This window comes from Sparus aurata, chromosome 9 (assembly GCF_900880675.1).
Source record: "Sparus aurata chromosome 9, fSpaAur1.1, whole genome shotgun sequence".
Classification (NCBI taxonomy): Eukaryota; Metazoa; Chordata; class Actinopteri; order Spariformes; family Sparidae; genus Sparus; species Sparus aurata.
The window spans coordinates 13,501,578-13,525,551 of NC_044195.1; the positions used below are offsets into that span (position 1 = coordinate 13,501,578).

Below are 23,974 nucleotides of genomic sequence, written 5' to 3' on the forward strand. Positions count from 1 at the left end.
ATCTTTAGTTACAATCTTTTATTTTAATTACACACCTCAAGCACTATAATTTAAAGTGTTATACTCAAGCACCTTTTCCTTAATCAACCATCTTTGTAGCCACCTTAGCATAATGACTGTAGTGATTATTATGTTGGTCAGCCAGGCCACCATTTTGGGCCAGACTGAAATATCTTAACTGTAGGATTACCAAACATTTTTGTACAGAAGTCACATCCATCATCTGGTGCCATTGTTCAAATTTCAAATCATCACTACATGCCTGCAAACAACGAGATTCCAATCTTAAACTTCATCCTTAATTTAAGCTTTAATTGGCAAATGTTAGCATGCAAACAAGCTAAACCTCTGTAAGACGGTCAACATTTTGTTGCGTTCCAGACAAGTTGCCAATTTGATCTTCCTCCTTTATTTTGTTTTTACATGGAAGGAAACTTCACTACTGAGGGTTCAATTGTTTGTACACCTGCCACAGAGACGACATTTAGTTACGGTCAGCCAACTGTTATTCATAACTTTTGGCGTTGTGCAGGGTTAGGGTTAGAACGCTTTGATTTCAGACACTGGTCAATTTAAAAGATTCTGACTTAGACGTTGACTGGAACGCAGCATTAGTGCACCCTCAGAGCGGCTAGCATAGCTCTAGAAGCTTGTTATAAGGAACAATAACAATTTTAGCATCAATCGTTCCATATAAAAAACGTTGGCATTAAAAGATTGCTTTCATACAATGTGTTGAAAGTCGCACAATGCTTAATTTGAACCTTTACGTTGGTAAGGTTTGAAATATGCTTACATTTTTAACACACTCCTTGAGAAGTGCTTAAAATGTCTTGACAATCACTTCTGTACACCAAAAATTTAAAATAAAAAGAAATTAGCAAGCATCATGACATACATTCAAAATTAATCTGAACAGCTGCTGAAATAAACATTGCCAATATACCTAGATTGCTGAGGGTATAAAGGAATTTTGTGAACCAAACCTTTTTGCAAGTGCGTTTATAACAATTTAAATATAACAATAAAGGCTTCAAGCTTGGATATTTTTGGGTTTAGGTACCCTGAACATGCTTGAAAGTGCTTTAATTTCACTTTTAAAACTTTGTACAAAACTTAATCTAATTATAAATTATATTCTTCTCATTAATAAATATTAAGAGTTCATCAACAAACTGTCATGTTAAAATATGCAGAATGCAGCATGTAAGGAGAGACTGCAGCCCGTGCTGACCACTTTCATTGTGTTGTTAAGAGCAGCATCACAATATAAGCTGCAACACATGCTGATCATTTAGTCGTAATTACCTTTCCAGATGTCACACATAATTTCTTCATTGGTTTTCCAACACATGCTGCTGTGCTAGTCCACTACATGAATGTTCTTTTTGAAAACATTCTCCTCAACCTTCATTTGCTGCCATCGATTTTCTCGTCATTTCAGATTTCAGCTCTCCAGCAGAACCACAAAAATCACCTTTCAGCTGCTTCTTTTTCCAGACGTCCCCTGAATGCCCCACCCTTCACTCCTCCATGTTCTTCCCGTTCTTCCCAAACTTCCACCAGAGCACCGTGAGGACGACGGCTATCAGTAGGATCAGGCTGCTGGTTACCAGGTAGGCAATGGGCAGGAAATGGTTCTGACCTCCAAACCAGGTCAGCGTGGTCAGCACCACTTCCTTTCTGCCTCTGAAGTACTGCACGGGGAAGTCTGGAGAGGCAGAGGTCAAGGCTGAAAATAGGTGATCATGAAGAGAAGCTCAACCTGCAGTCTTAAAATAGCCCCTGTCCATATGCTTGTGTTTAACAGCAGATAAGACGAAGGAAACATATGCACACAATGGGACACGTGCGGCCTACTTTAACCCCCCGCCAAAGTTCCCATGAAGAGCAAAGCAGTGAAGGATACTGTATTGGATTTCGATGCTGTAGTTCCCTGCAGGCAGACCCTTCGTGAAGGGTGGGTTGGCTCGGTTTAAAACCCCGTAGAGCTTCTTGAAGTTCGGGAAGGCCGCTTCTCTCATCCAGACAATCAGGTCCTCGTTGATGAAGCCGTTGTTGGTGGAGTCGCTGGGATCTAACTCGTACACAGGCTTATGCCAGTACGGAGGCTTCCCTGTGCCTGTGGAGCACACACGAGGCAGACACCGTGAGTCACATCTGAAACACTGGAGTGCTGACATTAAACCTGTGTTTGACTGAGCCTACCGTTAAACACTTGAGCCAGGGTCGAGCCGTCCAGCTTTGGGTTGCGGAACTTGACATTTTTGTCTGTATACCAGGTGATGCCCCCCCGCAGCAGAGGTACCAGCTCTGGAGAACCGTTGTTGCCGTGATATTTCAGAGTGAAGGAGTCTAGGGGGAACAGATGTGAGTCAGAAGGCTACTTGGAGAAAAGCTGGAGGCTGTGTGTTATGAGTGGTGCTCACCATTGAAGATGCTGTTGGCCACAGCACCACAGGGGGCAATGGGGATCTTATTTTGGTCTTTTGCAAAGGGAATGCAGTATGAACTGGGGTTCTGGGGTCAGGAGACAAGAACAATAGAGAAACTCAGGAAGGTTATTTCAAAATCTAAGTGTAATAAGGTGCCATACTTAAAGCTGTTCCGGGGAACTTTCATTTTTTGTTAATTCTAGCGGCCGCTTCGGTCAAAACCAGTACAAGCACCACCGCCTCCAGATCTATTTGTGGCCATGCACGATCAATAACTGTAAAATGATGATGGTGAAACAAGGTAAAGTTTCTTTTAGTGCTGTGCGGTACTGCCAGACTACAGAGCAGCGTCTTCCCTCAGGCTGTGAGACTTGATTCCTCCTCAACATGGAAAATGATTTCAGAATTATGGTTTATTTGACCCGGATAAGTCTGAATCTGACCCAGTGACTGGAATTGAAAACAACTATGATAACCATACAAAAAGGCCAGTGCTGATGGTCCCATTTGCTTCTGTAGGATCAGTATTAAGATAAAGCTGTTTTATAACCAGTTTAAAGTTCCTTGTAGTGCATTAAAGTACATTTTTTAAAAGGTACAATCATTTGTGTGTATATAATTTAATTTCTCCACATTTGAAAGGGAAATATTGAACTTTTTTATAATACTACATATCAGTGTATAAAGTTGTTAAAATTAGCTCAACCAACTCCTTTAAAATTTTGCTTTAACTCTAATTAATACATACTGCTTCAGGAAAAGTTCACTATGCACTGATTTACCCCTAAGGCACCATTTTTCAGCTTTTTGATATTTTAATTACACTTTGCCGTACATGTTATATCCTTACATACTTTCGCTTTTTTCTTTTGAATTCTTTTCCTTGTTTGACACATTTTCTTTTAAATATTTGGATTGTGAACGCCTTCTGGTTTTTAAAATGCTCAGTTTTTCAAGACCAGCCAACACCATTTTTTATCCACATCGTATTACATATAGCAACCAGTCACCTCTTTTACTACCATACTTTTACGTCAGTAAGATTTTGATTGCAGAACTTTCAATGAAAAGTATTTTTTATTAATCTTTACATTGTAGTGTTTATACTTTAACTCAAAGCTGCTGTAATTTCATATTCTTATTAGAATTACATTTTAAATAGCTCTGTATTCCAGTGGTAAGTGATTGGTAAGTAACATACGTCTCTCCTCCTGTCTCTTTCTGGTATCCCTGTCCACTTTATCCAATCAGGACAGAGATCTCTATAAAGAGGCGGCCCTGTCTGCTCGTTCCCTGCTGTCTGGTGATTTCTGCTGCACGTTTATGTGGCGTCGTAGAGAACAGCTTTAAGTAAAAGCCCTGATACTTCACCTACCTCTGCATCAGAGAGGTACACACAGCAGTTTACCATTTCAGTTTCAAACAAGGTGTCTTGGGACAGAAAGGGGCATTTGTTGTTAATCAAGTGTCCTTGTAATAAATTCATTCAAACATATTTTGGGGCTACCATCAAGTTTTTCTTCCTGCCAACCATCTGTCCGTCGTCTCTGGAGTCCATGTATCTGCGGAGGTTCTGGTGGAAGTTTCGGAGGCCGTAGTAGAAAAAGACGTCTCCCTGAAACCGCAGCAGGACAGAAACCATCAAACAGGACAAACGGACATTTTGGAGACCTGATTGTCTGAATTCTGTCTTTGACTGTTTTGAAGCTTTAGAGCCTCTGCAAGAAAACACAGGAAAGAAGCATTTTGGAAATAGTCTGACAAAATAACTTTTATCTCAAGGGCCACTTAAAATGTTTTACATCCTACATGTTTTACTTGGGTTCCAAATTGTCACCGTTACCTTGAATGGTTTCTCGATGGGAAGCACCACGCTGCAGCTGCAGGGCTGTGCTGCGTTGCTCGCGTTCTTACGTTTTTCAAAACATTTATTACACGTCCCGGCGTCAGTGTAGTCCAGCTGAGGAGACAGGAGAGAGTTCATTAAAGGAGTAGAATAAATTGTGAATCATCCGTTCCTGTTTACCTCGCTCTAAACTTAACCTTGGATCTTTCCTCTCTTTGTCACTCCCTGTTTTATTGCACTCGAGGGCATTCAGTATCTTCCTGTCTTTCACACACATACGCTTGGTGTATTTACCTACATTATCTCCACATACAGTGTGTAAAAAAAAAAAATAGCAAAGAAGCAAGTGGAATTTTCCAAAACACACAGTCACTCACCTTTATTTCCTTTGTGGTTTGCACTGTGAGAAGCAGCCATACTCCGAGCAGCATGCATATCAGAGACATAAAGTAGAAGGAGGGCAGCACAGTGTGAGCTGTAAGCATGGGAGTCCAGGCAGGTAGCCTCTGCTGTTTGAACGCCGAGTTGTCCGGCCTCCGAGCCAAGGGCCCAGGCTTGCCCTTCACTTTGCCCATCACAGGGACCTTTGGCTAGGGACAGAAGAGAGACTTGGACAGCCGGAGAGCCAAAATGTCAGAGAAGGCGCTGCTCTGTCGTCTCTTCCTGTTCTCTATTTCAGCGATATCTCTCTGCGCACACACACACACACACACACACACACACACACACACACACACTCGACTCTGCTTGCCAAGAGATTTTCCCAGCAGGCCTTACAGGGCGGGTAAACCGTTGCGGCCTGTTACTTATTAACCACAATCCTTTTACTTAACTACCTCTTTCTGTTTTCAGTTACTCCAGTTCTCTTTGTGATTAGGTTTTTTTCTTCTTCACTGCTCCCTCGCTACGAGACAAACGGAGGTTTGTTTGTTCAAATCAAAATGACAGAAGTGTATTTTTTTATGTTCATGCTAATGAGCTGCTGGGGATATTCTGTTCAGTTCTGTGCCCCCTTCATGCTGCCTTTAAAACGTTTTATCAAAAGGATGTTATGATAAATGGGACTTCCTATTGGGAGAGTAAACTCATGACCTCACACTGTCAGTAGGAGGGACTTCCTGAGGTCAGTCTAAACAAACAAAAGGATGCTGGTTTCATTCGGAGAGCGTTTATTCAATTCATCACACCGAGACATTACATTGGACTACAAGAGTGAACAAACAACACCACGCATTCGACACAGCCTCTGAAAATAGTAAAAGCACAGCACGGATTTCACACTGACACAAAGGGAAAACAAACAGGATGAGGCCCCTTCAGCGTGTTGTGAGGAACATCAGTACGAGGCTTAAAACATCAAGGCGCCGTGCGGATTATCAGCACACAGCGAGCGTTACAATGTGCAGTTAAAAGAGTCCGATTTTGACTTTGTCTTCTTTGCAACCATGCAGGATACCGGTCTCCAGCAGCTTCATGAAGTCCAGTTTGATCTGAAATAGACATGTAAATAAGATATGTAAAAGAGAAACACAGAGTTGATAGACTAATAAGTCTAAGACATTAAAAAATATTCTGCTTTGAATAATAATTTGCTAGGAATCTTAAATTAGAGCCCGACTGATGGATTTTAGGTGCCGATGCCGATATCAAGGACTGCAAAATTCTGATATCGATATTAGCGGTAGACCGAATATCAAGCTGATATTCAGCATTTTCTGATCATCAGTATCTGGGATTTTTTAAACACTGAATAATCTGAATCTGCAAAGTAACTTGTATCAGTGCTTGAAATGTTCTTAAGTAAAATGTACCAGGATTCATTCCATCACTGGTTGCAGATTTTAATTTTTACTGTAAATGAACATCGGTTCCTAATATACAATTTTTCTGTCTCCCTGAAAAGCCTAGTCGCCATCAGCCGAACCCTCTTGGCCGATACACACATATTTTTGCGATGAGCGCTCAAATGTGGCCAACAGACATTTTCACTGCACTGAAACTATAAAGTTCACTAGGAATTCATCAATCAATCTTTATTTGTAACGCCAATTTACAACAAGAGTTATCGGAAGACACTTTCTAATTGAACCGTACACTTTTATTAATATAATTATTGATTAAATTAAGGCCAATTTAATATTTAATACCATCAAGCATCTCTTTCTGCATTATAATCTCTACAAAAAGATTTCAAACTGTCTCATGTTGGACAGCGTTTACACCGACATGATATACATTTGTGTGTGTATTGGCCAACTGATATATCAGTCAGGCACAAGATGTCTCCCGAGATACTGTAGATAAGATAAGACTTTATTGATCCCTCACCAGAGAAGTTCATTACTTCATCAACTTTAACACACTCCTAAGAACAAATACTTCACTATCAAGCCTTCTAAACTATTTGTAATATCATCTGTCTGGCTCAGTCACATGTTAAAGTGAGAAATAAGGTTAACAGAGAAACATTTCATCAATCTGAAAACAGCTGTCTATTGTCAAACTCTACGCATATCAACTCTGACAGAGAAGATCAAGTAAAGTAACAATAACAATGAGACAATTAAGAGGGGAGAGGGCTTTAAAGCTTCTCAGAAAATCAAGACACCTAATAAAATCACCGATACAGTGTGATGAGTCAAAACAAGCTCATTCTCTTTTTAAGCCAGCAGGGGGCAGCAGTGGCTCACCTCAGGAATGTCCGCCATCCTTCGGAGCTTCTGGTCCCTCCAGTTCCAGTCCAAGACCAGGTATCTCAGCGCCCGCAAGCTCAAACCCTCTGGAGAAAGAAAAAACAAAACAGATAAAGTTTTTTCACAGACATCAAAGACTTTGAAGTTTCACAGTTACATATTCTCCACACCTACCTTTCTCAATCAGAGCGTTGATCCGGGCAGGGGTCCCTACTCCGATGTGGGTGACTCCTTTTTGCAGCAGCTTCACCTGCTCCTCTATCTGTACCGACAAAAGACAGACTGCTGAGAAAACGTGTCATTGTGCACAGTTCAAATGCTCGTTATATTCCACCATCGCCATTACCTTAATATGTTTTGCAAAAAGTTTTATTGCTTTGGCTGCACCCTTGAAGGTCGTCATCTGCCTGGGGATGACACACATGGAGCACAATTAAAACATTGTAATGGAGGAAATTGGACAAACGTGTCAAAACGTGCATCACTTACTTAATGAGCTCGATGGCTCGGAGAGCGGAGCTACAGACGATGAGCAGAACCACAGAACTCTTTTCTGTGTGCTGCTTCTGAATCTTGGCCCACTTGGGACAAACTGGAAAGAACAGGGAAAACAGGGAATAAAAGTGTGTTCAAGAATATGGGAGGAATATTGGAGGTTTTAGTTTACAAACACACTCACCCTGTTTCAGGTACGAGGAGAGGGTGTGCGTCAAGTCATTACTGGACAGGAAGCAGGAGTCTGGACGGTGAGGGGGGAAAGACAGTGACGCTGGTGAATCAGATCAGCAGGTAATGACTGAACTTCTGATTTAAAAGGGACGCGCCCTGACTCACCCAGCAACTTGAGCTCCTCCTGCTCGATCACGGAGCGCTTGTCTGAGAAGTACTGCGTCACCAGGTTCTGCAGGTCTGCCGGACAGCCCGGTTTGGGCTCCGAAGAGGACAAGACATCTGTGATCGTCTTCTTCTTCTGGAAAACACAACATAGTTATGTAGAGTAACATTCAAAGACGAGGCCCAGTGACTGTTGTACCTCTTTGCAGCAGCAGCTGTCACCACCACACTCACCTTCCTCTTTTTCTTGGGTTTTGTTGACTTTTCCTCATCAGTCTCCTTCTGAGGAGTAACACACTCTTTCTGTGAAGACAGTACATGCAGAACATTTAATTCAGGAAAAGTAATTATGATATATTTTAACCAGGGATTTGAGGGCATTTTAAGTTACAAAGTTGAGAAATTAGTTCTTAAAAATCCTTTACGTAAAACGGTTGGAGTCATTATATCACAAATCTGTGTAATGTGTATCATATTATATCTTATTCAACATCCATCAACATGCCTTGACTGTGGGCTGCAATTTAAGAATCACGATCAATTTAATTATCATCATACAACCAGGGTTGTACAACCAAATGATAGTTGTATTCCCTTTATGCTATGCTACAAAAATACATAAAAGTAAATAATAAATAAATAATGAAACATAAAAGGAAAAACAATTCGGTTGAGGTGAGGATGACTGATTAAGGACTGATGAAAGAAGCTGCTCTGTAGTCTGGTCGTACGGCAGCTGATACTCCTGTACTGCTTGCCAGACAGCAGCAGACTGAGAATGGACTTTCCTCTATCGATTCATATTTTCTCAACTAATGGTCTATTAATGTGTGTTCTATTTTATGTTTCTAGTTTTTCAGAACACACAGTGACATCTACAAATGCTTTGTTGTATCCAGCTTACAGTCTCAACCTCATAAATGATCTGATATAAAACAAGAGAAAGCCACAAATCTTCATGATGGAGACACTGAAACCATAGAATTACATTTCTGCTTGAAAATGATTCAAACAATTAATTGAGTAAGAAAAGGAATAGCAATTTACTTTCTAGCATCTAGTCCAATACATCAAATTGGTTTATTTTCACACAGGCTGATTTCACTCATTTATACTTTCTCCTCATGACACACTGCATTACGAGCAGATTCAGAGCAACAATATGACGCCTCTCCTGACATCTATTCCATCTAACAAATTAACATGCTGGTAATTTCAACAGAGTGGGTTGGGATTAAATTGGTTTTCTTATCAAGTGTACTATAAAAACCCTCTCAAGGCCATATCACTATAATACCTGTTCACTCGTTTTCTTCTTCTTGGCCTGAACTTGTTTCTCTGTTACCCTCTTCCTCTTCTCCGGTTTTGTCTGTGCGTTTGGTTTTTCCGTCGGCTGCTTCTCTTGAGTCTCGTCGTCCTCCTCTGCCTCGGATGGATCTGAAATCAAAGAGGGAGAAATTTCCTCATTACCATTCTGGATTTATGGATTCACTTGCAACTGGGAGCAGTGTAAGATAAAGAAACTATTAAGAGGCTGCATAGAGCTGAGAACACATTTCAGGTTAGGCTGAATGAGGCGTTGTTATTAACAGATATGTCTTACTACCATAACCATCTTAGAAACAGACAGACTCACCATAGAAACAAGCATAGGGAGTAATCACTTAAGCTTTTTCCATAGCTTTTTACCCCAAACTAGAGATCTGGCATTTACACCTTATGTAACAGATGTGTAAGGGTTGCTCGTCAGCTGTGAGAGTCCAGGCAGCACATTTCAGTCACCACACAAAAGCAGAAAAACACAAACGCTCTCTGAGTTGACAACAATGCTGCAGCAGACCTCAATCCACGCATCTGGTTATATTTAGCCTCTCTGTTGCTACCACTTCTCTGTGCATACCTCTCGTCTCATGCTATGAGGTCATGCTCAGACCCTCTGGCGTATATATGCTTGCTTGTTCAAAATTCTTGAGCTTTAAAAACAGATGCCAGAGTGAACTTGGCAATACATTTGTGCGTTTTATTGCTGGGTCCTTCCTGAATGTGCACTTTTAAAATACCGGCACTTTTGCTTTGTAGTTCTCCCCATGGACCTTCAATGTCAAAGATCTGACAACGCCCTTAACTCCTTATTAAGTGGACCAACTGGATCAAATTTGTCACAAGTATCTGCTTGAGCTAAAGTTTGATTGTGGTGACGCCTGACTACTTAACATCAATGAGATTTTAGAGAAATTTCATGCTTTGCTGTGGGTTGAAATACGATGAATGTTGTTTTTTCCCTCCAAATGCAGTAGCATCCAAACAGGTATTATATCATCAGCCTCTGATGGAAAACAACTGCTGTGACCTCACTGACTGGGGTGTGGCCAAAGATGGAACAAGAGTCAGAGTCTCAAACCATTGAGAGCAATGCAGCCTGCAACAAAACGTTTCTACCCTAAAGATCGTGTGTAGGATTTGGGAGCAGAAATGGAATATTTTATCATCATACTGTGTTTTCACTGTCACTGATTGAGTCTTTTATACAGGGGGAGCAGAGTTCAGAGCCCAGAATGGATAAACTAAATGCTAGCTCCAGAGAGGGGCCTTCTGCTTTTTTTTTTTTTTTTTACCACACAAGTGTAGAGTTTGAGACAAGGGTGTTCAGTTGGTTGCAACCTGCAACAGCACCGCAAGATGCCACTGAATCCTACAAACTGGACCTTAAAGTGAACCACTTAGTGTTTAATTGTCCTTTTAAAGCATTCAAACAATTCCAAGAACCATTTTGGAAAAACCTCTGAACTATAATTTCTTTTTGGAGATATCAGGTATTTCTGATCGGATCTGGCAAACCATTTCTGTGAAGATAACTTCCAAAGAACATCATATAACATGAATTTATAAATCATTATATATGTTAAGAGGAAGCACTTTATATTATATTCAGTAATGAGATCAGAAGGCGTTAAAATGTCTGTAAGAGGTAGATCCATTATAATTTCCTTTTAAGTAGGTTTTTTTTTTTCAGAAAATAAACCTATGGTTGCCAATGGAGCGTAAATGTGAAACAGGAAGATTGTCATCTAAGAAACAGGCAGCTAAGGGTGAGTTCATATCTCTACAACATCTATTGCCATGATGCTCTGCTATACACATTTCGTAATGCGACAACATCTTCCAATTGGGGAAAAACTACAGAAGTGTCTGCAGTTGCAATTGGCACCATGTCTGCAGAGCCACCACTGCTGGCAGTTAAAATCCAATATTAACACTGATGCTGTTATTGTTATAGTGATTCTGTTCATTTAAAAACCAGCTGTAGGCAGTCTGTTTCTATCTGGTTTTACTTTTTAACAACCCACTTGAAATATGCACCACTGCAACTGTCGCTAATTTAAATTGTTTAAATGTCATACAAGGCTAGCAGAGGGGGGGTAACAATGCACGCACACTTCTAATAACAGTAGGTTTTGCTTTTCTTCCCATTCTGTGGACACTCATGAAGCACAATTTCCAAACTTGTATTATATTTTAGCAACTCTAAATCAAAAAACCCTATTTAAATTATTTAGCCTATGGGTTTCTGACCTTCAACAGTGGGTTTCTGTTACAGGCCATGAGCACTCCCAGATTTCTGTCTTCTAATTTCCACTCCTACAATCAGCTTATCCGGTCTTTATTATCACACCCTTTCTCCTGTTGTTTTTTTTCGCCACCACTATTCCTTGGGCCCTTATAGTCAAGAACCGTATAAAAGAAAGACAATATGGATGGATAAAGGATCTTGCACCCTCAATCTCCTGAGCAGGTCTTTTTCTTTTCATCATTCCATAACCACATCCTTTTCCCACTTCACATCTCACTCCAGTCATGGACAGTCATACAGTCATCTGTATTTGAACCAGGCAGGCACAGGCACACAGCCTGTACTGAAAGACCACCCCCACTATTGACAGGCAAAAGCAACCCCCCCCCCCCCCCCCCCCCCCAAACATCCACCCACTTGTACTCAACCCTCTCTCGCTCTCATTGTGGACCGTTGAAAGGAAAGTGAGGATAGACAGGTGCCAAAGACCAACAGAGGACAAGGGCAAGGAGGAGGGCATATTATAATGATATTGGAGTTAAATGGATCACAGTTAAAACAAAGTTCTGGCCTGTAGGTGACCAGTGAGCGACCTGCCTATCCTGCAGCAGGTAAGTGTTTTGTTCCCCCCTGCTGATGCTAAATGTACCTGTACGATCTGGCTTTGGGTTACTTCTGTAGGCACTGAGACATTGAGGAAGGGTGCTTGTTATAACTTGCTTAAATCTGTCCAAAAATATAAATATAATCATGAACGCATATTTGAGAGTAAGAGGGATGAACCATTTAACCGCCGTAGCAGTAGAGTCTGGCTTTATTCAGTTAAAAGCAGCAGGGTCAAATATCTAGCTTGTGAGAATATATATATATGCATTTTTTTGTATTATTATTAGATTTTTTTTTTTAAGTTAGTTGATCTTTCTAATTTGAGTTGCATCATCTACAGACACAGTGAATGGGTTGACAATACAAAATACAATCATCTGACAGTGCTGTTTTGTACTCATTGAGCTGTGAAATAATCTGGTCCACAAAACAATAAGCCTGTGGGGGATAGACGTTAACAAAATGAACAGATGACAAGGACCTATTGACATGGCCAGCAATGCTGATCATAAACCTATAGCATTTTTTATTTTCACTAATGGCACAAAGATACAGGCCAAGGAGCCATTCAGCCAACAGTGCAGGTATTTGATTTGGTGTTACATGGTGGAATGTGGTATTTGGATAATGCAGGGTATTTTTGTTTCCTTATGTGTCACAGAGTTTGTAAGGTGTAAGGAGGGCTAATGGTGTGTCCCGGGTGGGGCAGTGTTTCAGTGACAAATTACTAAATTATAAAGAACCAAACACTCAAGTGTATTATATAGATACATACAGCTGATACAGCTGAAAAAACTAATGCGACAGCCATGCCATGCTGATGTTTAGTTCAGTAATACTGCGATGTGTTTCTATTTAGTCTAGAATCATTGATATAAATTGGTTGGGCATAATATTAGAAACAAATCTCAGTGCAACATAATTCAACAGTATCACAAATAACTCAAGCCTCAAAAATAACCATAAATTTGAATCAGCACCCCTCTTAAATGAGCCCAAACAAAAACACAATATTATAACTTTAATTAGTGTAGGATTTATTGCATAATCAGACTGCATTAGTTTTAGCTAGCCACTCAGTGCGTTTTATGCCATATGTTCAGCGAACTACACACAGTAATGGGGACATTGTAGAAAGTAATGTTGCTGAATTAACTTTTCATTTTTGTACTGTGATGAACACAAGCAAAATTCCACTTATTGTAGTGGTGTGGAGTCAGGAGTCAATAATCTCAAAACCTAGCCAATTTAAATTCAAACTCTTTGATGCATGTCTTGATGTAACTTAAGGTGAGTGGATATATGTTTGTTTGTTTTTCTTTTGGTAATTGGGACAATTTGGGTGAGGCAATGTTCCCATCATGAGCAAACCTAAACACACTTACTTTGGTATGTAGGCCTAATCGTCTACTAGACTGAAAACTAGCTTTGATGTCCTCCATCTTTGAAATGTATTTACTTGGAGAGCGTTAGATTTGCTGGGGCCTAGGGGCCTGATTTATGTAAAGTCATCCAATCTGTACCTGCAATCTGTCTGTAATTAGCAGCTGACTTACAACAGGCTCATCATGAGCAGCACATCATTAATTGAACTTGCACAAAGTGCACCTCTAATGGCAAGCAAACGGAGCTGAGGGTAATGCGCATACCTGTCTGAACTTAGTTTAAATTGCTTAAATGTGACACAAAGGCCTTAGTAAATGTGGCTCTTATGGCGTTTAGCTGATCACTGCTGAAGCCCAACACACCTCTGATAGGATGGGTGATACATTAAAGGAAAAGTGCCTTATGTTGGTCTGCCATGCAAGTTTTTCTCCATTTTAACTGCACTCTTAATATTGCATCACTGCAGTGGATTTTGCAGGTATATTCTAGTATTTAAAGGAAAAGTTCACGGAGAAATAACATTCAATCAGTATCTACTCACCACCATGCTGTTGGAAAAGTTCTGTAGTTCACAAAACTTTACTGGAGCTTCAGGTAAGCATTTCCTGAACAGGTAGATGGGGACTTAAATTAATAAATAAAATGGCACCATACAGCTTGCTGGGCATAATCCGAGTCTCTGGAAGCCCTGTGATCCCTAACTGATTTGAAAAGCAATATTTACACCATTGACATGTGATCAACCTTATGCAATCATTTCAGACTATAGCTTAGCGCTATAGTGAAGAATTAACCATGATAGAGGATATTATCAATCAATCAAACAATCCAATAACTTCTAGGGCTTCCAGAGACTTGGATTATCCTGGAAGGGCTGTACGAAGCTATTCTATGTTTTGTGTTGATTGTTTGCTTTTTTTTCCCTCGTAAAACAAGTCCCTATCTAGGAGAATGCTGTAACGCTGTTTTACTGTGAAGCTCCAGAAATGTTTAGTGACCTACAAGGATTTGCCTGACTTTCAATTAGCATGAGGGTGAGTATATATTTTTCTTTAAGTGAGAAGTCAAGAAAATCTTTCTTTCTTTGATGCATTTGGCATCAGAGATTAATGAAACCTGTTTCAATAAGTCTAAAGTGCTTCCTGAAGAGAGCAGGCGTTGACCTATTAGAGAAGGTCGGTGCCTTCAGTGTCTTGCCCCCTATATTTTCCAACAGTTGCTCCAGATGGTGGAGTCAGTCGGCGACTTGCTTTCAGACACATACAGGGCAATGAGCTTACATCTCAGATAACCATGGATCAATGGAAGTTAGTGTCTATAGAGGGCTCAGATGCAAGGAAATGGGGCCACCTGGTCATCTTTAATAGGCGATCAATAGAGGTGACTGGTTTTAATGGATGTTCGATGGTGCTGACTGGATGTAATGAGGATCAATCGACTGGCTCCAGGAAATGGTTGATTGTTACAGTTCCAGACAAATAGCACTCAGCTTTGGTTTTTGGTTTTTAGGGCTGATGTGCTCACTTGTGTAAACTGGCACTGAGCCTACACAGCTGCTTTAAACTGTGTCTGCCATGAGCCCAGAAAAGCTCTTAATTACCATCACAGTGGACTATCAATCCGATTAAAGATAACACTTTGGCCTGTACAGAGGGATAAGTCAAACCGATTATAACCTTTATCCTCCTGCCACCCAAACAGGTTCCCCTTTACACAAACATGGCCACCCAACCCCCAAAGATTCTGTGTGGTATTTTCATTGCATGCTTCTATAAAAACAATATGATACTTTCCTTGAAATCAATTCAGCGCTTGTTTATACAATCAATAACTCATCTCAAGACATGTACTATTCCCTGATCTTGGGAGTGGCGTGGGCGGGTGAGTGAGTGTAGCAGTTATTGGTTTTGGAGGCCTCCAGCTTCCTCTCTAAGGCCACAATCTGAGCATGTGTTATTGTTAAATCAATGGGAACTTACAACAGCACATACAAAAGTAGCAAGCTGGCTGTGGGGCAAAAAGGAATACCAGTCTTGTTACAAAGCCATAGTCTTCCTAACTGTCCAATTCACTCAATTGGCCTAATATTACAACCATTTATTAAATTACATGTTGCCATGTTGTTTGTTGTGATGCTAATCCAAGGACTCGCTGTAAATATTTTTTTTAGAAAGAAGATGACATAAAGAACCTCTGTTACCACAATAAAATGTTGGCAGTTAACGATTTTGCAAACCATGGATATGTTTACATTTGTACCTGTCTAAGCCAGGCTACGTACCATTTCTACAAAACATATCATATCATGTTCACATTACAAGTGTACGACATGTCTGTCATGCCCAGCGTAGGCAAGTTAGTTCAAGACAAGATGGCTTCCATGCCAGTGTTGAAGAATTAATTTCGACATCTGTAAGTGAGAAACCACTGGATGTGGTAAGTAGCAACATAAAAAAGTCATGTTTCAAAATATCCGTTCTTTGCAGATAATTTCATTGCTAACAGTTATTGTAGCGATTGGGTTGAATTAAGATTATAAACACTTTGAGGATTTAGACTGATTTACAAGCTTGCAAAATGATGTGTGGTATGGGTAGTTGTCTTTTGGATGCTCTTCTTCGGGTTTGTTAGGACTTTTAACCTTTTATATCAATGAGACTCATGAGCTGAGAAATAATAAAGTGCAGGGATGGTTTATCACCAGCAGGGGGGGTATTGGATGCACAGTGAGGGCAAAAACGATTACCTATTTAAGATTTTTGCAACCATATTTTCCATATTATTCATCGTGTTAATCTCTTGTGATGAGCGTGGTGTATGCACACAGACTCATACCTTCTGAACTCATGAAATCTGAAACAGTGGATCGAATGCTTTTCATACTCAATGCACAAAACAATGCACACCCAAAACCATCTACTTCATGGCAGAATTTTACAACAGCATAACACAGATACACTAAGTTGATAAGAAACGGTTGTTCAACAATATGTAGGTTTTGATTTGAGTCAGGCAGGTGTAGTTGAGCTTAAATTCACCTAAGTAAAGCCAAATTTTATATTCACGGACACTTCAGATCTTGCAGGTCCCCATCATAATGTCTCCAGTCTACATGACAAAAAAATATATGTATATATACACAAATCTAGAAATCCAAATTAAGGACAGACTTTGAATTTGTGCATAACTATCTGATGTCTTTGGGTATGTGTATAAAAGGTTGGGTTAAACTGACTTGTTTCAGTGACGTATACGCTGACATTTGACCGTCTTGACATCCACGTGTTTTAGTAAATCCAATCCTGGCTGGCAGTGTAGCAGGAACGTCTAATGATGTCCACAAGAGGTGCTAATCAGAGACATGAGGTTATCTAAATAACTCAAAGCTTTTAAGCTTCTACAAGAACCAAATGAGGAAACCCTTTATCTGCCCTCGAGACTTTAAAATGCAACTGATGTAATGTAGATACTGCTAATAAATGTAGCCTGTACTTAAGCTTTTGGCACTGCTCTTTCTAGTGCCGTTACAGCTTTGTCTCCATTTTTTTAAAAACTACAAACTGATCATTATCTTCACATACTTTCCTTTCTTGCTTTCTTGCTCTTTTCTGAATGTCCTGACAGCTGGTATCACGTGGATGATATTTACATTATTTCAGTCTTTTTTCCCCCATCAATCACCAACACAGGACTCTGATGCAATATATGTGGACTTTAGCATCTGAAATCAGAGTGAGGACAGAGGGTCAATGTGTTCATGTGAAAGGAGCATGCTTGTCCAAAAGCACAGACTTCAGTGTACACAAAATCAACAGTAAATGGTAGAATTTCAGATGTTCATTATTCAATAGACAGTCTTCCAGTCAAGGAGGTCTTGCTCAACAAGTGTACCTTCTAGAGGACAAACCTCACATCATAACAAAAAAATGTAGGCCATATTTCATTAGAATACATCATTGACAGCAAAACGGTCGTTGTTATGCTTTCCACAAATGTGGTTACCATTTGATTTATAGACAGTTTGTGTAATGTAGGAAAGACCACCTATAAGAAAAATGTTGCACAAAACAAAGGAGCAAATACACTGATTTAGAAAGACTAAAAAAAAACAGATGGAGAGTCTAATTTCAGCTGCCTAGTTATTAGAAATAAGACTTCAATAGTTCATTTGCTAGCCAGAGTCCACGTTTTTACAGTTGTGAAAAAAACACAGTACAGTACCTCATGACCTCATACCTCATGAAACTGCTTGGCTTAACCTCAATATTGCATTTGTGTTCAACAACCAACATCACGATAATGTATACTTTAGAGATCCATAAGAAACAGCTGTACATCAGTCAGCCACAATATTTGTACCACTGAAAGGTAAAAGGTGTACACCCTCTGATGGTAAAGGAAATAATGGCAGTTCCCCCCAGTTCTCAGGAATGACCACAGAATTTGACATATCAAAGTGGTATCTACATGAATTCTAGGACCCAAGGTTTCCCAGAAGCACATTGCATTGTAACAAACTAATTAAGTTATTCACTTCACCTGTGAGTGGTGATAATGTAGTGGCTGATCGGTGTATGGCAGTTTACCTGATGGTGTGCTCTTGCTTCACAGATCTGTAGGAGAATATTCTATTCTAAGATTTAGATCACAAATGAGGTTTTCAAAGGAATCTAAATCATAAGAAAATGATTGCAGTCAATGTTTGTCATCAATCCTAAACCCAACTTTCAGTAGTCTTGATAGCCTTGAGCTCTATAAGCAGCACAGACGGCAGTAACACTGCCACATCTGGCACTTAAAACATATCAATGGCAATAAAAGGCGAATGGGAGCCATACTCAAATATTTAACACCTTCTGTCAGGCACATTAAACAAAACACCCAAATACTGAGAGGGAACGGTGTATGAGGCAGAAAATATTGCCCTTGTAAATCTGAAATAGGATTCTGTAGTTTCTTAATCCTTCCCTGGTAGTGTTAATTCATGTGCATTAACAAGACAAAATTGTCAGGACAATCTTGATGTAAAAAAATTAATTACAACTCATTTATAAGAATTAAATGATTAAACCAAATCATGGTAAAATTAATTGATTAATCTGGTAATTACCAACACCAGTCTGACTTCTCTCTCACTGAACCTTTTTCTGATACCTCCACAATGAAAATGCAATAGTGCAACACTTTAAACACAGCATATAATGTTATTAGGCACAGTTATAAAGCCCGCAGTAATGTGGTTGATTGTCATCTGATGGTAAAGTCGTCAGTGTGTGAAGTATTTCGCAAGAAACGTGGCCCTGACCAAAATCAAGAAGTACAACAACAGCATTTCTGGGGTCAAAATACATTTATAAGCTCTTTAACATCTCACTCTCTCTGTAGCTGGCTTGCTAGCTGTATAATTTTCTCTGTTACGCCTCTCTTACCGAACATGCCTGCAGCACTTTCCTCGTGCCAAAACATACATCAGCCATACAGGATGCGTATTACAAAGTGCTCTGCCAACTTAACCCTGGAAACTGGAGACCAAAGAGGACTCTAGGGCAAAGAATGGGCCAGTCTCCCGTGACAGGTGGATATAAAGTGGATATGAGCTGCTCAGGGGAATGAATAGCTCAGGCAGGGGTCTCAAACATCAATTACCTGGGGGCCATGAACCAGGTTGTTTTCTCTCTCCTCTCCCTGGTAAGACCTATCATACATCTCCACATGTTTAGGAGAGTTATGCTGCTTTGAGCTTGCAATATTGCACACATCCTCCTAAATCTATACGATTCAAATGTGTTTACTACGTTTGACCTGAACACTTCGAGGCTGCAATCAAAGCCATCGTCACTGTCCAAATCGGTATTCGAAAGAAAAAGACTGTCCTTATTGCACAGCCCTACCTCTTAACCTCGTCTCTCCTTGGACTCATATTTACAATGACATCAACAAAAGCATAGTCTCTCAGTTTGAGACTCCCTAAGCTAATCATGATCTGAGAACATACAGATGGGCTCACTCAGTGCTTAATCTATAGTTGTATATAAAAGTGATGAACCTCAACTTGAGTTTGCTGACAATTACATTGCTGGTTTGAAAATGTTGAGGAATAGATGTGACAATTGGCCGGTCCTAGCCAATATTTGTATTTCTCCCAACTTCATTGTGAACATACCACCTGGATGAGTAGACAAGCTTTGATCGGGAGAGAGCGAGTCCGGTGAGTTTGAATTTCTATGCATGTGTTAATGGTTTATTCCGAGGGCAGCCAGTGCCCTTTTGAGTAGACAGGGGCAGGCAGGAGGGATGCAGGCATGCTGCCCCTGGGTCGTGTTCAGATAAATAAACAAAGGCGGCCACATGTGCGACTGCCAACCTGCCGGCCAGCGGACAGTCCTCAGTGAGGCAACCCTGGCAATCATTATTAAGGCGGTAAGTTTGAAGGTATTTTCACATGCCTGGCATCGTGTGGGAGTGTGTTTAGACATCAGCATGCATGTGCTTGTCTAGACACCGTGACCACACTAAAGAATGAACACAGTCTGACTCATGTCATTGTGTGAGAGAGAAAGAGAGAGAACAGTGAGTTCAGACCCCATTACCAATTGAAGGGCAAGGGTAAATAAGCATGTGTCTTGGCTTGACTGCTGTCCTTAACAGCAACATCTGATGAGTATAATAAAGAAGATGTATATATAATGTTATGTCCAAGGAAAACTGAAACCAGACCACCACTGCTCCACTGCATGTTGTCATCTTGATAAACCCTGGGCTAAACCGATTCAACCTGACGGGTGGAGGTTATCTTAGGGCCAAACCATTTTGTTTCTTTTCTAGGCCCTCTGGAAGAAGAATACCAAGATAATAGAGCATTTTTGAATACATGTAGTAAAAATAGGGAGTGGTCCTGTATGTTGTTCTGTTTTTTTTAATACAGTTCCTCAGTACAGTAAGTCTTAATTGTTCAAAGTGACCCAATGAAAAACTCCACACAGCACTCATCTTACGAGCTTCTATCATCCCTTCTTTTCAATGAAAACTGGTGGAGTAAAAGAACTCGGGGACAGCTCAGACAGCTTCATCTGTCTCCCTGATTGATACAGAGAGGGTTTCAGGAGGAAGGGAGGGAGGCTGAGATCGTCACACAGCGTCCAAGAGAAAATACCTCTATGCAGACTCCATCTATTAAGTAAGCCGACACTCTCACGAGGATACAATATCTGAAGGTCTTTTGGCTGCATTTTGAACCAGCTAAAGGGCTTGCTTTCTGTTTGGTGTTTTTCTTGCTCAATGTTTGTCCCTTATATACAAGTGTTCATCTTGTCGAGAGAAACTCAAGGTTGCTCTCAGGCCTTGGTGACAACAAGCAGCTGCTGCCTGTCTCTGTGCTTGTGTAAGAGGAATGAGAGAAAAATAGAGAGGGGGGTAAGAGAGAAAGGGTCTCACTGCTTTTCTCTTCAGCAACAGAATTAGTAACACATCAGTAAAAAGGTCTGAGGAGGCCGTAATCAGGATTAAAAACTGCAGAGAAAAACATGAACCTCGAGACATTTCTCAGTATTTCACTAAATTGCTTTTTTGTTATTCCCACAAGATTTGAAACACATGGGCCTTTAGTTACTTATCTTAAGAAACTTGACCAACAACTAGGGAATAATAGGCGTTCCCAGCCACTATGAAAGCTTGGACTAGAGAAGCAGAACTGAAGAGCAGAGAGATGACATCATCTTTCACTAATATGAACCTTCTTGCTTTTTGTCTCTCTCTACATGGGATGAGATCATGGGATCATCCCTACCCAAAGCTGGCTATCCAACACTTAACTGATGTGATTTACTTCAATTACACACATATGCACACATGCCACACACACATATCTCACTCTCATATGGTGAGTAATTAAGGTCCTCTTTGCTGGCAACCTTGTTTCCTTTTGTCTGCCAAGCTGACAGTGATTTCTGTAAATGTGCTAAGAGTTAAGACCAGGAGATGACATAAGCCTCACACAGAGCAATGCCAGGCACAGGCCTATCAATTTCAGTAACACTAACTGTTATGACATGAGGCCTTTTGACTTTGGATTAGTCAAGAAAGGCTTATATGGTCTGTATCAGCCAGCTGCTTATTAAAGCCACACAATATTAATTTGTACTTCTAAGACAATGACTGACCGTGTTCAACTGACCGAGGCACATATTCCTCTTTGTTCTAATGTTCAGCTGCTACCGTCAATTATTTCTAATTTTCTACTTCCTCCTAGGTGAACATGCACTCAGTCGGTAAAAGTGAAAAAGTGCTTCCGTGGAGTAAAGATGATCTGAAGAAACAAGACTCAGAGTCTCCCTTCTACCCTTTACAGGCCCCACAAATCACTATTCAGAGGGCCAACATGAGAAATAAGAGAAAGAGGTGGGAAGGCAGACACGGAAGAGAGGACCTGTCCCGTGATGACTTGTTGTTTCTGCTCAGTATTCTGGAGGGAGAACTACAGGTAGGGTGATTTGTTGACCTTCTGTGTGCATTCATTCTGTAGTTGTTTATCCATCTCATCATCTCAAAAGTCATAAATTGCACTGTGACAAACTGCGACTAATTATCATTTTCACTGTTGACTTATTTGTCAGTTATTTTCTCAATAAATTGATTTGTTGTTTGGTCTACAAAATGTGAAACATTTTAATCAGTATTTCTAAAAGGCCAAGATGAAACCAAACACATCAGTGTCATCAGAAATGAGTAAATAACCCAGAAAACATTCACATTTAAGGAGAATTTTGACTTTCTTAAAAAAGCAAATACTCAAACTATTAGATTATCAAAATGGTTAGTTTGCAGTTGGTTTAATAAATGACAAATAATCAAATATTAAACAATTAAATCAAATAAATAACTGTTGCAGCTCTATAGATCTATTTAAGCCTGCGCTCTACTGCTATGTTTGTCACACTAGGCCAGAGATGAGGTAATTGCTGTACTGAAATCAGAGAAGATGGATTCAGCTCTACTGGGGGCCCACTATGGTTTCAACGCACCGGATGAGGCACTCCATGCACTACAGAGAGACTCCCTGCGGGCCCAGCAGTACCACCAGCAGGATGTGTACAACAAACCAATCGTTGAGGTACCAAGAACCAATAATAAGAAACTAGACGCCATATGGAGCAGATAATCAAATTTAACGAGGTGAATCCATTACTGTCTGACGAGAGCATAGATTACCGCCGCATCACTGCACAAATTTGTTATTTTGCACTACAGGTGTTACATGTGCTGGATTTATTTTTAGCAGTGATTATAAATATGTAAAGTGAAGGATTTTTTCACCCAATTGACCAGTACATTCTTTCAGTAAAATAACTGCACAGCAGGGCTTGCCAATTTAGCTGGAACACAACATAATATGTTTCATTTAATTTAATTATTGATCAGTTTAATGACCAATATCTTTAATTTAAACCAGGGGATGAGAGGTTGAATTAGGGCTGCCTGATCAGTCGAATTTTCATCGTCATCGCGATATGAACATGTCAATAAACACATCGCAAAAGACTGCCTGACAAGAAAATAATTTTATTTACATGCGCCATGCATGCACCTTGAGCATGGCAACATTTAGCCTCCATCAGATGGAGCCCTGGATACAAGGGCCAATCAGATGAAGCCCCAGCTAGCCGTTAGCTACCCTGACAAAATTAATCGGCATCAGTTTGGTGGTGATTGCCAGATTATGATGGCTGAGGGAGGAGAGAAAAGCGAAGAAAATGTGGTGGACGAAGACCTTGTGGTGAAAAGAAACAGCACTTCTGCTATATGGACTTATTTTGGATTCAGGAGAGACGATGTGTTACAAACACAGGTACCGTGTAAAACATACCGAGCAGTTGTTGCAACTTCTAGAGGAAACACAACAAACCTACATCACCACCTGCAATACAACCATAAAGACCTACACGAACAATTCAAAACTAACGTTACCCATCATTAACTGTATAGTTAAAGTGAAACTCTTGTTAGAAAGCAACCAAGGCTTTATTTGTGATTGAATATGAGTTGAACCTTTGTGTAAAAGCATAATTACGACGAAAGAGGCACTTTTTTTTTCAGAGTGTCGATCCCCAAGTGCGACCTAACAGGAAGGCTTGAGGAGCGGTCCACCATTACTCTCCTGCCTGTTAGGTTGCTTTTGGTCGCACAACCTTCTTTTTAGTAAAATCTGTGTACACAAACAATGTTCTCAATGCTTGTGTTCATGTGAGACCCTGGTGATGCTACGAGCAAAGTTTCATGTTGTGTCGAGCCTTTTTAGTGTTTTTAAAATAGAGATTTTAATGCTAGCGTACGAGTGCCCCTGCACTCCATTGAAAATTAGCTTGCCCGAAAACGAAACTACGGTATATCTTAAAAGTGCCTCTTTCGTCGTAATCATGCTTTTACACAAAGGCTTGACTCATATTCAATCACAAATAAAGCCTCAGTTGCTTTCTGGCAAGAGCTTTACTTTAATAATATGCAAACTTCAATATTTGTTTATTTATCGCAAGTTATATCGTCATCGCAATATTGAACAATGTTATTGCACATAGCAGATTTTCCTCATATCTTGCAGGCCTAGGTT

General features: G+C 40.2%; 2 protein-coding genes across 4 annotated transcripts in view; both read right to left on the reverse strand.

The window, feature by feature from the left end:
- Positions 1 to 3: 3 nt before the first annotated feature.
- Positions 4 to 5,011, reverse strand: tmem30c (transmembrane protein 30C). The gene is made up of 7 exons (XM_030427677.1): positions 4,659 to 5,011; positions 4,279 to 4,395; positions 3,943 to 4,050; positions 2,430 to 2,520; positions 2,209 to 2,355; positions 1,910 to 2,122; positions 4 to 1,711 (listed from the first exon to the last, which is right to left on the reverse strand). Exons 1-7 carry the CDS (start codon positions 4,854 to 4,856, stop codon positions 1,524 to 1,526), a joined length of 1,062 nt encoding a protein of 353 aa, XP_030283537.1. The 5' UTR covers positions 4,857 to 5,011; the 3' UTR covers positions 4 to 1,523.
- Positions 5,012 to 5,433: 422 nt separating this feature from the next.
- The window catches only part of cmss1 (cms1 ribosomal small subunit homolog), a 35,187-nt gene continuing 16,646 nt past the window's right edge, over positions 5,434 to 23,974 (reverse strand). For 2 of the 3 annotated variants that reach the window (XM_030427678.1, XM_030427680.1), the window contains exons 2-10: positions 9,106 to 9,245; positions 8,043 to 8,111; positions 7,809 to 7,944; positions 7,654 to 7,713; positions 7,464 to 7,566; positions 7,321 to 7,381; positions 7,149 to 7,236; positions 6,972 to 7,060; positions 5,434 to 5,771 (exon numbers count right to left, since the gene is read on the reverse strand). In XM_030427678.1, the coding sequence (XP_030283538.1) occupies positions 5,688 to 5,771; positions 6,972 to 7,060; positions 7,149 to 7,236; positions 7,321 to 7,381; positions 7,464 to 7,566; positions 7,654 to 7,713; positions 7,809 to 7,944; positions 8,043 to 8,111; positions 9,106 to 9,245 (830 nt within the window). In that variant the 3' untranslated portion in view covers positions 5,434 to 5,687. Of the gene's footprint in view, positions 5,772 to 6,971; positions 7,061 to 7,148; positions 7,237 to 7,320; positions 7,382 to 7,463; positions 7,567 to 7,653; positions 7,714 to 7,808; positions 7,945 to 8,042; positions 8,112 to 9,105; positions 9,246 to 16,606; positions 16,665 to 23,974 lie in introns of those variants that run through there. The other variant, XM_030427679.1, reaches the window with a different exon arrangement.